The following is a 14932-nucleotide window of genomic DNA, read 5'->3' as shown; positions in this document are numbered from 1 at the left end:
CAGATACACAGATACAATGCTCGTACTCGCACTCGCACTCGGTCTGTAGCTGTATCTGTATCTGTATCTTTGGCACTCTGTTGGTCGGGGACAAACTTCTTTGTTTGCTTTATTGACAAACAGACAGCGGGAACAGGGACAGAGACACCGAGGAGAGACCAAACAAAGTTGCAAAGTCAATGGCACACGGACATGGACATGGAGCATCCAAATATGCATCCAATACTTGGGCAAGACACCCACCGTCACCCACCGCATCCCACTCCGGGCTGGCAGCGGCGGCAGAGTGATTTGTGTAACATGTGGGTGGCGCTGGAATGGATTGGAAATCCGCTGGCACCGCATCTCACCCGGCATTGACACACCGCACACACTCCCTGACAGTTTTATGTGCGGTCTGGGTACCGGTATGGGGTATGGGGTATTGGGTATGGGTTTTGGGATTGGGATTCGGTTTGCATAGCTTTTTGCTGACTTGCGGTCGTCGGTGTCTGGCGGGGATCGGGATTAGCCACAGAGACGGGGGCCTGACAGTTGGTCACCTCGGTGGCACGGCATAAAACTTAATTCTGTCATAATTGCGATGCAGCTAACAAGTTTTGCAAGCCGGACTGCACTCCAAGCACGAAAAAAAGGCGCTCCGTATTTAGCTTTTTATGTTAATTGCGAAATCTGTAATAAATATTTTTTATGTTATCTTAAAAAAGGCTTCAAACTTTATACAATACATAAATCATATTTATTACTGTTTGTTATTCGTATAGTTTTCTTTGAATATATATATTTTTCCCAGTGAAGTGAATCCCAAACGTAAGCTTATGCAACTAGCCGGCAGCTGGTTATTTGGTTTTTCGGTTTTTTAAATAATTGAAAAGCCCAGAATGCAGCAAAGTTCAGGGTTCAAACTTTTCCTCGCTCGAAGAGAGGGAGAGAGACAATCTGTGTGGAAAGTTTCGTTGATTGCTCTTGAAGTTAATTGAAATTTGGTCAGGCCAGGCCAAGTCTAATTGGCAGTAGTTTTGGCCAAAGTCAAGGTGTTGTTAGGTGAGATGATGTTTGTGGCTATCTCCCATTACATTAGCTGGCCTCCAGTCACCCCAGAAAATTGGCCATAATTGAATTCGGGATGGGGTTTCTCTGACCTCACAAGGTTTTCTCACATTTCTGCGACGTTTCGATATTTTTCCGTTTTTTTTGCGACTTCTTTAAAGGCGAGTGGAGTTCAAAAGCATCATAAACAATCTGTGGGGCGAACATATCGCGCAGACAATTTGTCTGCCACGAAATATATATAAAACTGGGTCAGACGAAGTGGCGGCGGCGCCGCCAAGAGATTGCCGCAGACAGCGTCTTGGTGGTCGCACATCCTCATCCTCATCCTCATCCTCATCCTCCATTCTCCATGGCCACCCATTCCCATCTTAAGTTTCTGACGCATCTCCACGAGGTAATTCGCGAAAATAAAGCCAAACGTTGGCAATTTGGGTCAAAAGTCATGGAGCGCCAGTGTGTCTCATTAGTTTTAACAACTTTGCTCAAAGAAATCACGGTTAATGCGTTCGTGTTGCCGTATCCTGTGTGCTCTGCCACCAAAAAAAAAAAAACACTATAATTAGATGTCCAAGAAACTTCATCTGACTCCGCAGCAGAACTTCAAAGGCAGAGTTTTTGTCAAGCGGATATGCTGCTTGAAAGGATCGGATCTGCTTGACGGGATTCTGACAGTTGATCAAAGGGAAACAACTGCTGGAAAATCGAAATTAAATTGGACTTGGCGCAACCAAGTTTTCCCTCTTTTCTTTCTCTCCCGCTCTCTGCTAAATGCATATGAATAATGCAAGTGGATGGCCGGCCGCATATCAATTAATGGAAAAGCGAATTACGATGCCGGCTACTTGTCGGCTCACCCACTTTTCCCGGCCCCGAAACTCGTTATCCATCAATATCGCTGATAGCCACAAACGGTGAATGGCTAAGACTTCGATTCCGAGTCCAACCAGTGCACCTGCAATGCTGAAAGCAAGACCACTTTTACTGCTCCATGCAGCTCACCTGTTGGCGCTCTGGCACATTAGTAGCAGGACAGGTAAGGTCTCCATCGTCATCTGGAGTGCAACGCAATGCAATGCACCAATCATCCATCAATCAGGGACAATCGAAAAGGGCCAAAGTCAGGCTGCTGGAATGCCTAATTGCTGCTGCTTTTGGAAGGGAATTGCCGCCAAAAAAATATATGCACAGCAACAAATTAATGATGATGATATATTCGATCATCAAAAAGTGCATAATATTTACTTTTTATATTTATGTGTATATTTATACCAATGCCTTGGTAATTTATGGTAACAGGTAGGATGTTAAAATTAATACAATCAGGTTATAAACAACTTGTGTTAAGAGCTAGACACAAGGAATATTTACGATCTTTTGTAATTGGTTTAATATTCAGATACACTGAAATTTAAAAAGTTGTGGTTAATTAAGAAGTTAGCTCGTAAATATTAAAAAGAAAGAGAGCTAATTTCAAGAAGCCAAAGTGTGTAGTTCGAATGTTAAGTCGATCATAAGTTTAAGTTGCATTTATCTTAAAAAGCCTTGCTATGTTTATTAAGATTTTGTGCATATGATATAATTGTCGTGGTTAAGACTTACCAGTGTAAAGGGCTTACGGTTATCCCTTTTCATCATAACTTAATTCCTTCACTTGATATAAATCGGGTCGCAGGGCAATCACTATCACTATCACTCTAGATGTTAACAATGCGGAAGCCACGGACAGAATGAGGTCAGCGTAAAAGCAGTGCCTCTATTTATAGTTCCTGAGTGGAGAGAGAGCAGAGAAAGTAAGAGCGAGAGAGAAAGCGGAGTAGCTAGCGATAGGCAGCGATACCGATAGAGGAAGGTAGAGAGAAAGAGAGAGAGAGTGAGAGAGAGAGGGAGAGGCGGAGAGAGAGAGAGAGAGCAATTCACTGTCATTACAATATTATATTATTACATCGATCGATTCTGATCTAGAAAATATATACTATATAGAGTCATTGCAAACTTCTGACTAAAATATATATATGTACGCAAAATATTGCCTAAAAGACCAACTAATATTTAATTATTTGTATTATTTTAAAAATCCCCAACTTTTTCTCTGTAAACTCTGTACCTTCAATGTGACATTTTTCTGCTTTGCGGCAGCAGCTGCTCTCCCCTTGCTGGAAATCCTTGTAAATTGCTTTAATTATTTAAAAATTTTACCAGCATATTTAAGTGACAAAACCTGCCTCTCTCAGGCAGGTGAACTCGAATAATTCACACCTGCAGCCTGCGACCCGAACGCCGTGGCTTGCAATTATTGACGTTCAGTTTTGTAATAAAATATAACTCCAGCCAGGCGGCGACCTAAAATTAATTAGGCTTTTAATATTTATGCTTTTTATGTTTTGCATTTGGTGGCGACAGGTCGCCAAGGACGCGAGTGACAGGGAACGCAGGAGCAGGACTAGGGGGGCTAGGATCCTGACTCGCTTTCGTGTATGCGGGCAATTAATAAGCCAGAGTCAGGGCGACCGTAAATTCAAGCCGGCTCGGGAGTCCTGTGCGCTGTCCTGCGAAAGGGTGCAAGATAAGTATCTATTATAAATATTCATACGTCGGCGGCGAGCACAGACGACATTAAACCGTGTCCGACAAGTCCGCCAATCCCATTCCACTCCCCGAAATGAATGTCTCTGAAGGAGCCTTTCAGCCGGAATTCGCTTTCCATTCCGCCGGCTCCGCGGGCGCTGCTCTCCTCCATTCATCGCTCTGCTCTGCCATTCCTCATCTTTATCAAAACTTGACAGCAAAACTGAAGGGATTTTCGTTTATTTTCAAAAGCAACCTAATTCCTGGGGCACTTTGAAATGAATGTAATCGGATGGCTAAGCCATGATATCCTGTCTTTCGATGACAGGCAATATCGGTGTGGCTTTATTTTGATTTCACATTATTTCAAATTCTTTAAAGCAAAAATAAGCTATGAGCTCAATGACAGAACTCTATTACATTTAAAAAAAAGAGAAAATTAAGATAATGCATTTATAGAGAGTGATAAAGGCAACCGATAATTAATGTGATGTAAATATCCCTACAATAACTAAACAATACCTTGGTCTTAGACAGATAATTAAGTAATTCCAAAGCACCATAAAGCACCATGTTTTAGCTACCAAAAATACATATGTTTGTATGTGATTTTGCACCGAAAAGAGCTGCTACTTTCACCCGTCTCGTTTCGGTTATCGATACACAACAATCGCGGCAATCGACGTTGAAGCAATGGAATTAGCGAACCACAAACAAGACTTCAAATTACACCGGCATTCATCCCGAATCAGATACAAACCGATGGATATTCGCACCAGGCTGTCAGATTTCTGGAGGAGACGAAGCGCGGCTAAAATATATATATACATATATATAAATAAGGTATGCAACGTATCGATTGCAATCGACAGCCATTCACAATGGATCTGGCAGAAAATCAAGAAAGACCGAAAAGAGAGAGGTATAGGCGAGAAGAAAGAGATGGCCGCTGAGGAGGAGAAGCTGTTGCAACGAGGCAAACATCCGCATCTCCAGCTCCGTCCGCATGGCACACTTCCAACTGTGGCGCATAATTAAAACGCGGCACACAAATAAACATAAACATAAATATAAACATAAGCAGTGATAAATTGGCCAGCTACGCAGCGGAAATGTGCGTTAATCCAATTAAATGGGCCATTTGCATGGCTGAAATGCGAAAATGCGAAAATGCCGTTCATTAAAATTGGCAATTCTGCACGTACTACTTACTACCACTTATTTAATTCAATTTAAATGGCAGCCCAGCTGCCGCTCCTGTTTCGGCGGCAGTTGGCAAGCGACACTTGAGTCTTGGGTCAATTCAGGATCTAGGACATTGTCCTGCCAGCGACTCGCCGTCTAGTCACTGTCTCAGTCGCAGTCTGTGTCTGTGTCCTGTGCCTATGTCTTTGGCCAGTTCGTTTGTTTTGGCCAACACTCAGCCCCTTTGTTTGGTTTGTTTGCTCCTCAGGCGCTACTCTTGTCACAGTGGTAACTGCGGCCTATCAAATGCAGAGAAAGAAATATTTCTTTAAATAAAAGTAAATTTACAATTCTAATAAGAAATTTATATAGTTACTTTTCATTTTGAAAATTTTTATACTGATTTTTTAATTTTTAGAACGAAATAAAGATCGTTTGTTATGGTTTTAACAAGAAAGGAAGCTAACTTAGACACACTGAAGTTGGTATACCCTAGAAATTTGCAGTTTTATCATGAATATTCAACTTAAATCCATTATAACTACGTCACAAATGCATTAATTTTAATTCATGCTAGTTTTGAGTAGGTTATTTATTTTGTTAATGCCTGAAATAGCTAGATCAACTTGGTTGTTGCTGCTGATCAAGAATATATATGACTTATAGCGTCGGAAATCACTGCTTCAGTGACTAAAATTATACTAATAATTATAATAAAATTATAATATCCTTTGCATACCCTTGCAAAAAATCTATCAATATATTTTAAAATACAAGCAAAAAGAAGCAAATGGATAATTGGAGCTTACTTTATATAAATAAACTATATATAAATAACTGTACATTTTTTATGAATTGTTCTTAGTTCTTCATTCTATAACCTTAACATATTTTTTAAAAATATAAGAAATCTCAGACCCTTCATATAACATCTTAAATTGAAGTACACTTTTTTCTTAGAATGTATTACCTCATAATCGATTGATTTTTTTTGGTGTTTTCTTCTCTGCATCATGTTAACATCCATTAAGCTGCGATTTGAACAAATCAAAGTCAGCAGCAGGCCTCAAGTAGGTCTCCCACTCCTTGTCAGATCCGAGTGGCACGTGCCGGATGGATGATAACACGGTCAGAGGCCCAAAATCCTTGCAAATAAACTGCAGCGTAATGGGGCCCATTGTACAGTGCAAACACTGTTTACACAGACGCTGGCAGGAGTCTCCCCAGGGAGAAGTAGTCCTTCAGTAGCTATGGGGGATGGATCGAAAAAGCGCGCGACCCCTCCAAAAGTTTAACTTGTTCAATTTGCATGAGTCGCGGGTCTCTGCCCCCCCTTGTAAAAGCGATACTTTGCCCAAAAACTTTGTCCATAAAGCAGCGGCTACAAAAACAGAAACAGAACGGAATGGAGAAACACATGGACACAGAGGGGAATAATGGGCACGCGTCCCTTTGTTTCCATCACGACACATATTCCACGGACATGTCCTTTGGCTGTTGAGCCGCCACCCAGGCAATGGGACACGTGCGCCCAAAGAGAACGGAAGCAGGAGCGGCACCAAAGGGGGTGAACTAGTAACCCCCTTCAAATGAGTTCCTTTCTACACCCTTGGCAGGTGAGGATGGGGAAACTCCTGCTGATGGATTGTTTACAAGAAGCCGGAGTCCTTTGAAAACGCTTTCTAATGGCCGGTCCGAAGGTTTTTGCAGGGCTTCTGCCGCTGACCTTGGCTGCAACCCTGGCAATCGCTGGAAATTCGCATAATACGCACTCGTTGTGAAGACGACAACCCTCCCCTCCTGTGGTGACAATTAATTTTGTACAGCTCATTAGGCGGCAAAGAAAACTTTCGCCAGGGGGGTGGCTTGGCTTTAAAATATGGATTTTAAAACCTGTCGTTCTAGAAACTTTTTGGGGGAATGTATGAATATAAAAGTTAATGTTTTGGGTCGCTTCTGTTTTCGCATTTTCTATTAGCGAGTTGAATGTTGTCAATTAGGTAATTTCAGCCTGGCAATGCCGCTGTAACTCACCTCAAATGCAACTCTGTCACCGAACGAGCAGAACGAGAAGATTGGAGCACTTACAAACTTTGCAATATTATGCATAAAATAAAGACATCCATTAAGAAGGGTCAGAGTCCCAATGCGGACGCAGAGTCCGCGGATGACCTCCCGGAAATGGAGACGGAGAAGTTGGAGAACACCGACAGTTCTAACGAGGACACCGAGGAGGAGACCGAGGACGGTCAGCAGGATTGTGAAGAAGTCGAAAACTTGGCTGTGGAGATGGATAAGGAGGAGGAGATGGAGATGGAGATGGAGGAGACGGGCGATGGTGAGAAGGAATATAACCAGGAGGAGCTGCGTACAATGAATGGTAAGAGGAAATCCCAGAGGTGATAGGATCATAAATATCGCAAAACTTCCCTTTCAGAACTGGATGATCTTTCGCCGGCTGCCTTGGTGGCCGAAGTCAGGTTCCTGGACCAGCAGCTGTACAAGCTCAGCCAGCAGGAAGCTCGGGAAATCACCCGCATCAAACACCTGGACATCTTTGGCAAAAACAAGCGTCGTTCCAGCAAGTGAGGAAGTGAGCCAATCTGCTTACAATATTATATATACGATGACTTTGATGGTATCAAATAAAAGGGTCGTCGTCGTCGTCAATGAAAGTGACTCCAGTTGCGGGGGCATAGCTCCACATGGCCAGAAGCCCAAGTGGCCAGATGGGCGAGGAAATGCCAGCGAGTCAGAGGCAAAGTCGCATGAAAGCCGCTTACAGGGCTTAATTTCTCGAAATGGACATGCCATCGACATTCACCCACGACATCGTGGCCATCCCATCAGCTACTTACAGTAGAGCTCCTATAAGTTCCCTAAAGGTTAGTTCAAAATTTTTTGGGAAATGTTGTTGGGAGTTTCCACTGTATTTTCTAGGAAATGCACATCGTCTATGCGTCTGGGAATGGGCATTAATCGTGCATTAGAGTCCAGCTGCCCGGAGCTGTGGTGGCATCCGTTCCAATGGGCTTCCTGTGCGCTTAGTGGCCTCTCCCTTCCATGGAGTTTGGGGTTTATGTGGAGTAACTCAATTCAAAGCAAATAGTAGCCAGTTTATCACATGGATTTGTGCTAATTTTTTCCATTTCCTCTCACAGTCCGTCTAGGGAGTTGGACTCTGAACCCGATCCCCGGCCCGGAGTTGGGTTGAGTTGTCGAAGCTCTCGAGTTTCCAGGGTTCTTAACTTGATTAAATTTCACGCGATTTGATTCGATTTTCAATTATACGAACACGAAGTAGCTCAGATCCATTATGCTAAACAAATACATTCATCTCCTTCCCGTTGCTACTGCGTGTCAGTTATCAATACCCCACCGAAACAAGAAGGGAAAGCCAGGAAAAACGGAAAATGCAGATGATGGGGAGGTGGGCAAAGCTTTTTGATGCCCGTCCAAACAACTTCCTGGCGTATCCTTTGCCCTGTGTTAGTCCTGTCTGCCTGTCTGTCTGTCTGTCTCCCTGACTGTCGGATGATGATGGCGATGCAGTCGATGTCTCCACCCAAGGACTCTCCGTTCCGTTGTTGTCGCTTTTGGTGGTTGCGGGTGCAAATGTTTATCGGCTTCAAAGGGATTCCGGTCCGGTCTGGGCTCCGCGGATCCGTCAGCTCGGGTGATTTGGGGTTTGTCACAACACGGCATTACCCAGACTCCCCGCCAAAGGACATTTGAATGCAACATGTGTCCAGGATTTGTGCTTTGTTAATTTCCAACCCCCAGTATCTTAAGGGTAGCATCGTTGAGTACGCCTCCCGCCTAATAGAATATGCTCATTATGGGATTCCAGGCTGAGTGGGTTTCAGTGTTCCACGCATAACTCAAACTAAATTATTATAAATGAATTCATAATCATCCCGTCGTCTTCCTGTAGTTATGTATGTATGTCCCCCCATCGGTGGGGTGATTCAAGTGCCCCGGAAGAATGTAAAATATTCAAATATGAGCGAAAGGATTCACCATTTGCGTGGAGTGCCTGGGCACTGATTCAATTTACTGCGCAGTTATCCTGGAATGGGATGGAGTACTCTTTTTCCGGAACAACAATAACATCACATCCAGACGAGACTTAAAAGCCAGTTACGTTAACTGTTTAGTTTTGGGGTAAAAATGTGTATGTTTTCAGCCGCAAAAAGTTTTGTGGCTTGTTAGGGGCCATTTATTTGATTTAATCCGATGCCCATTGAATAATGTTTTTTTAGTAATTGAACGTTGTATTTTGCTAGGATTGGTTTTTATATACACTGAATTGAAATTTAATTCAGTTTGTATCAAAGGAAAATTTATTGAAATGGATACTAGAAATGTGTGTGTATTTAGTGCATAGAAATGGTACGTGATTCAATAAATGTATTGATTGGATGCATGAATATATAGTTGCAATTGAATTATCAATGAATAGTATTAAATAATAATCCCTATTTAATGAAAATAACTCTAAAATAACCATCATTTTACCCTCTAACCAGTTTATACAAGGTCTGTTTTTAGTTATGTTTCGCAATCCCAGCTTATTAAATCCATATCAGACAAACCTTTTTCATGTTTAATTGCTGGATAATTACTATTTTCTTTGCCTTGTTTGATTTTTTCTTACAGTTTCGCAACACATTGTATATGTTTTTTAAGTGGGAAAATTTCTTGGCTGGGAATGCATTTAATTACCTGAACAAACGGTGGCATAGTACATCTAATTATGGTTAAGTGCCTGGCCACGCATTGTATGCTAATTTATGCAAATCGCACCACACAAATCATATCAATTGCACTTGCAGTTAATGGCACCCCCTTTCCACTTGTTATGGTTGCGGAAAAGCACTAAAAATGGAAAAATAAAATGGCATTAAATTAGCCAAGTGCAGCATAAATTTCACACCGAAAAATGCAGAGCAAAAGTGCGTTCCCAGGGCAATTCACTTGGCTGAATCCATTGTTTTTCCCCCATCGCTTAGAGTTTGAGGCGGTTCAGACACAAAGAAAATCCCTAGCAGCAGCTTCTCCCACAAAAGGACAGTGACTGTATCCCAGCAAAACAGACAAAGGACGAAGCCAACATCCTTTCAGTGAACTGTGTGTATGTTTATCAAACAGAAGTCGCCGTCATCTCCGGGTGTTTATGCGCTGCTCCCAAAAGTGACTCCACCTGATTCCGGCCAAAGACTCCATTCCTATTCAAATATGCAGATGGCTCACTTGGGCACAGTTTGACCCCATCTACGACTCCGCTGGGCAGCTCATCCTGCTCCTCCTCCTCCTCCGCATCCTCCGCATCCTCCTCGGGGCAGGTTAAAAAACTCATTAGCAAAATCCTTGGGCGACGGAAATTAAATAAAATCCTATTAGGCGCTCTATTTGCTGCTGTGTCTGTGGGAGGGAAATGCGGTCCGCACTTAATTTATGCGCACGCATCTCGTTCCCGTTACGACATTTCAGCACAGAACGAAATCTAATTATGATAGATAGCTCCTCCTCAGTCATGGCTTTTCTTCACGGTTTTCCCCCGGAAAAAAGTCTCTTGTGCAGGTGCATTCTGTCACTTCTGGCCGGGTGACAACCGAAGATCTGCCTTAATAAAGTCAGGAAAATATAGGGGGGAAAACTCACGGAGGAACTGGGAGTGAGGGAAGGAGGAGGACCCCAACTCGTAGGGGCTATACGTCTATATCCTAACACATTGCTGATCAAAAGAATCTGAAAATGCTTTGATTTTACAGCTCTCTTCTTGGCTTTTCACCATATTTTGCATTGCATTTCCCATTTCCGTATGCGTAGCTCTTTTCACTTGTGGATTTCTATAATATCCAAAGCCTTATATGAGGGGAAATAATTCCAAAAATTATTGGAATTATATTTTGGGATATATAAACTTTAAGTGTATCATCGAAAGAGTTCTAATGAGTTCAAACAAGTCTCAAGTTAAATCGATTGAATAATGCCTTATAATAAAGTATAATTTAATTAATCTTAATATTAAATAAAAGGGATCACTTTAATTAGAATTAAAACACAATAAAACAAATTATGCCAACTGATATGGCTATATTTTATCTGTGCGCTGCCAAGGCAAATAAACAGACCTTTTCAAAGGATTCGCGTTGGCCAAAATGAAATTTTTTGGCAATTTGGCAAATGTTAACTTTGCTAATTTGCATAAACCGCAGCCGCCACAAAAAAATAAAATAGAAAGCCGCTAAGCCACCCCCAAAAAGAAAGGGCAACAAGCACAACACACAAAATTATAGAAAACTGCTGGCAAATGCAACATTTTCAGGAGGAGGGGCAGGACCTATGCTGGATTCCTGCAGGGTTTGGTGCCGGCCAGACCAGACGACGACCAACTGACTGACTGAGTCCTGCTGGATCCTGCTGGCGGCTCACTTTCACTGAACGACTACGAGCAGCGACGCGACGCGCCTCGAACCCGTAATCCCCAGCGAAGGCTGCCAGACACGTGCACCCAAACACACACACACACACACACACACTCTGAGGACAACCCGGCAATTTGTGTGTCTGGTTGTGCCGAGTGTAAAATATAAGTGTATGTGTGTGTGTGTGTGTGTGTGCAAGTCCTGGGCGTTGCAAAACCAAGAAGGACGATCCAAGGAGAGCGCCAGACTAAAATACTAAAGCAACAGTGAGCAAAATATGCATTTTGTTTAAGGTTTATCTTTATTTTACAGAAATTTCAGGGCAAAATATATTTTTAAACTTAAATTTATAAGGCTTTCCTGTGATTTATACTATAATCTTAAACTATTTTCATTAAAACATGATTCGAATTGTACAAATATTGAATTAGAAAAGGTCTTGCTAGACAGGGAATATCATTTCTTTTATTAATTTACCAAAAATACATAGAACCCTATAATATTAATATGTTTTAAATATAACAACTTTATATACTTTGAAAAATTACAAAAATGGCTGGACCAGTTTTTTCCCAATTTTATAATTTGTTTATTATTTATTTAACATTTATTGTGTATTCTTGACTCTGTTTATATTGCATTTTAATTATAAACAGAGTTAAGTTTCTTCAATGAACATTAATCTATGGAAGCACTCTTTTATTTTAATTAATTTATCATATTTAACCCCACTTTTACCAAAACGTTCCCCAATTTTCTCCAAGTGCAGCCACAAAAGTGTAATGCAATGTTGCCACTCCCCGCGTTTCCTTCTTCGCCGGAAGTCTATGCGATAATGATGGATTGTTAACAACAATGCAAGGGTCCTGCAAACGCCTCCCACTCACCCACTCCCCCTTTACCAACCACCGATTCCCCGTTTTTTGTTAGCCACGAATTGTGTGCATTTGAGCATGTCGCTATTGTGAATTTTGAATAAGTTTTTGGCTAAATGATTTAATAATGCTCGGGGGGAAGAAATGAGGAAGAACACGATGAGGACAAAGGGAGGGGGAGACTATATATTGCACAAACAGGGGCTAGAATTCTTCTTCGTTTTGTAGCCTGCTAATGAGCTGTAGGGTTATTAAACTTGGCTAAAACGTTATTGCTTTTTGGCCACAGCTGCCGTCTTATACGCCGCCACTCTTCTACGGCATATGCATTTCTAACGCTCTCACTCTCTCTCAGCCGGCAACTTGCCGCTGTTGCTGCAATCAGCTGTTGCCAAATGCGGCGAATTCAGGCACTGTTATGAGGGCTGTATAAGCGGAGCTAACAGTATAAGAGTATGGGGTGTAACAGAGGGAGGTATAAGAGTAAACTTCAGTCTTCTAAATATTTACCTTCTAAATATTTATTTATTTTATTTTATTTAAACTAAAGTAGTAGTAGTTTAATATAACTATTTAAAAATATATTTTATTTCATTTTAGTTTTATAATAACATTTAATTTATATTTTAAAATTTGTTAGTAATTATTACAAATAATTTAAAAAGTAGGTAAATTAAATTTATCAATTTACCAAACTTTTGCACACAACTTCATAGTTTGAATCAAAATATTTATATGAAAATATGCGCAAATAAAAATTTTAAAAATTCATAACTAAGGCAAAAAAGCATTAATAAAATTGTTTCAAATTTTTGACAAATTTAACGCTGTAACCCCTTATAAAATTTTAAAAATGTTGAATAAATTACAAGCTTCTGAATAAAATTAATACCCAGTAATTTGAATAACCTGATATTAAAAGAATTTGATTAATATTAGTTAATTTATACATATATGTACATATTTATTGAAGAATTTCTTTCTTCATAAATTTAAGTAAGAAACTAGTAAAATTTCATTTTATTTGGAGTCAATTACAAAATGAATGATCAAAATATTAACAAAAAATACAAATTGTTAATTAAAAATCGAAAATATTCCAACAATCAGTATAGCGAACTTATACGAACGACGCGCACTGCCCCTGTGCGAGTGCGCCTTATACCACACTCACATTCTGTCTAGTATATGCTCTGCTATATCGGCGCACAACTTCGAGTTTCCCTCAGTTTATAACGAGACTTCGCCGCGTTCGGTTTGCTAGAGCGTCTGTGTAGCGTCCATAGCGCCCGGCTTTCGTGGTCTGTTGTTGTTTTCGAATGCGCTGGAGCTGGAGCTGGAGTGTGTTGTGAGTGTGCGAGATATGCGAGGTGTGTGCGGCAGGGAAAAAATATAAATACGAGCATGTGTGCGGCATAATTTAGCGCGTTTTGTGCGTTGACAGCTGCAAAAAGAGTGCAGAAAAGTGCAGCAGCGAAAGGCAAAGGCAAACGGCAGACGGCAGACTGCAAAACAAACAAAAGCGAACGCAACGACAAACAACAAACAAAGCAGAGGCAGAGGCAGGGGCAGAAGCCAAAGCAAAAACAAACCCACACACACCTGCTGCCCGCTTCAAGTTTGTGTGTTAGTTTTTCAGTTTTTTTTTTTTGGTCCAGGCCCAAAAGGCGTACGAAAAAGTGCACACCGAGTCGAGATTTTCCGGTGGAAAATTGGAAAACCGGAGCAGGACTAAGGAGACAGGAGTCACGGGCCAGAAGAAGCTCCCAGCGGAAGAACAAGAGTGAGTTCCGTTTCTCTATCGCCCAAGTTCAATGACTTTCGGTCAGACTTAATGAGTTCCACCCTTTGAACCGCCGATAAGACAACAGGCGACAAAAACCCATTTACATATAATTATCTCTGGAAGTATTCCCCCCATCGCTAGTTTTCACTTCCAATACAGTCGAAATTCTAAGGATAGAACTCTAAAATGATCTAGATAATATGGTTTAACCAAGCTATAATTATATATATATCAAATATAATATAAAATAGCAAAAACCTACTTCAAAAACAACAAAAACTACTAAAGAAACTACTGACATTTATGTTTTCTGCTCAAAAATTGTTGTATGTTTTGCTATGGATCTAAATTAATTAAGATTTGCCTTTCCGTAGTTTAAAAATTAAAATTTATAGCCAAAGCATTTGTTTACCAAATACAATGCTGAACTTTTCTAATCACTATTTTTGTAAGCTATTCAAATAAAATGTTTAAACTCATGTTCATAATTTAAAAATGAGCTCCAATCTTGTAAAAACTAGATAGTTATGTTTAGTTCTTTTTTTTCATCACAAAAATACTTTTATTTATATAGAACTTAACTTATGTTTGTAATTAGCACTTGCGCTAAATGACTTCCTTGAGTCTCACACAAAATAACAACCTGTAAGTTATGTTTTTAAGGAGCAAAAACTTGACTTTGTAAAACAAATAATAATTAAACCACAGCTCTAATAGAACTTTGTTAGATTCTGTTCTTGACTCGCTCTGAAAACATTTAAAATAACAATAAATATTATTACATGAATGATTATTATTTTCCTATAACATAAACCACCCATAACTCCAATCTTTAACGAGACAAGAGAGTGATTCCACTCGGGGGAGGCTTGACTGTAATTATCTCCCTGATGGCATATGCCACTTTTCCCTCCAAAGTCGACTACAAATATGTTAATTTGAGCAGCTGTAGGCGCCGCCAGAAGAGTTTTGTTGTGTGTTTTTATTTGCTTAGTGCCTAAAATGAACTTGTCAATTGCTCAATGATTCCGTCAATT

At 40.7% G+C, this 14932-nt stretch overlaps 3 protein-coding genes across 6 annotated transcripts in view; 2 read left to right on the top strand and 1 right to left on the bottom strand.

Moving 5' to 3' along the window:
- Nup188 (nuclear pore complex protein Nup188) overlaps positions 1-14932 on the bottom strand; it is a 57901-nt gene that overhangs the window by 14529 nt on the left and 28440 nt on the right. The window lies entirely within an intron of this gene.
- On the top strand, positions 6802-7481 carry wuc (Wake-up-call). Its single transcript, XM_020949440.2, has 2 exons — positions 6802-7183; positions 7241-7481. The coding sequence occupies exons 1-2, from the start codon at positions 6907-6909 to the stop codon at positions 7390-7392; spliced, it is 429 nt and encodes a 142-aa protein (XP_020805099.2). The 5' UTR covers positions 6802-6906; the 3' UTR covers positions 7393-7481.
- LOC110177620 (uncharacterized) overlaps positions 13317-14932 on the top strand; it is a 43603-nt gene continuing 41987 nt past the window's right edge. The window contains exons 1-2 of one of the 4 annotated variants that reach the window (XM_086828557.1): positions 13326-13457; positions 13768-13892. The gene's annotated coding sequence lies outside the window, so the exon portion shown is untranslated. Of the gene's footprint in view, positions 13893-14932 lie in introns of all 4 variants that reach the window. The other 3 variants (XM_086828558.1, XM_020944429.2, XM_086828559.1) reach the window with 3 other exon arrangements.

Source organism: Drosophila serrata, unplaced genomic scaffold (genome assembly GCF_035046125.1).
Source record: "Drosophila serrata isolate PLE 108 unplaced genomic scaffold, ASM3504612v1 contig_184, whole genome shotgun sequence".
Classification (NCBI taxonomy): Eukaryota; Metazoa; Arthropoda; class Insecta; order Diptera; family Drosophilidae; genus Drosophila; species Drosophila serrata.
The sequence above is the reverse complement of the archived record's forward strand: the minus strand, read 5'-3'. Positions and strand labels throughout refer to the sequence as shown.

Excerpts from the sequence above, each read along its gene's own strand:
- wuc (XM_020949440.2), top strand. The coding sequence starts at position 6,907 with ATGCATAAAATAAAGACATCCATTAAGAAGGGTCAGAGTCCCAATGCG. Across the intron at positions 7,184-7,240 it reads GGAGCTGCGTACAATGAATG|AACTGGATGATCTTTCGCCG; the intron begins GTAAGAGGAAAT and ends CTTCCCTTTCAG.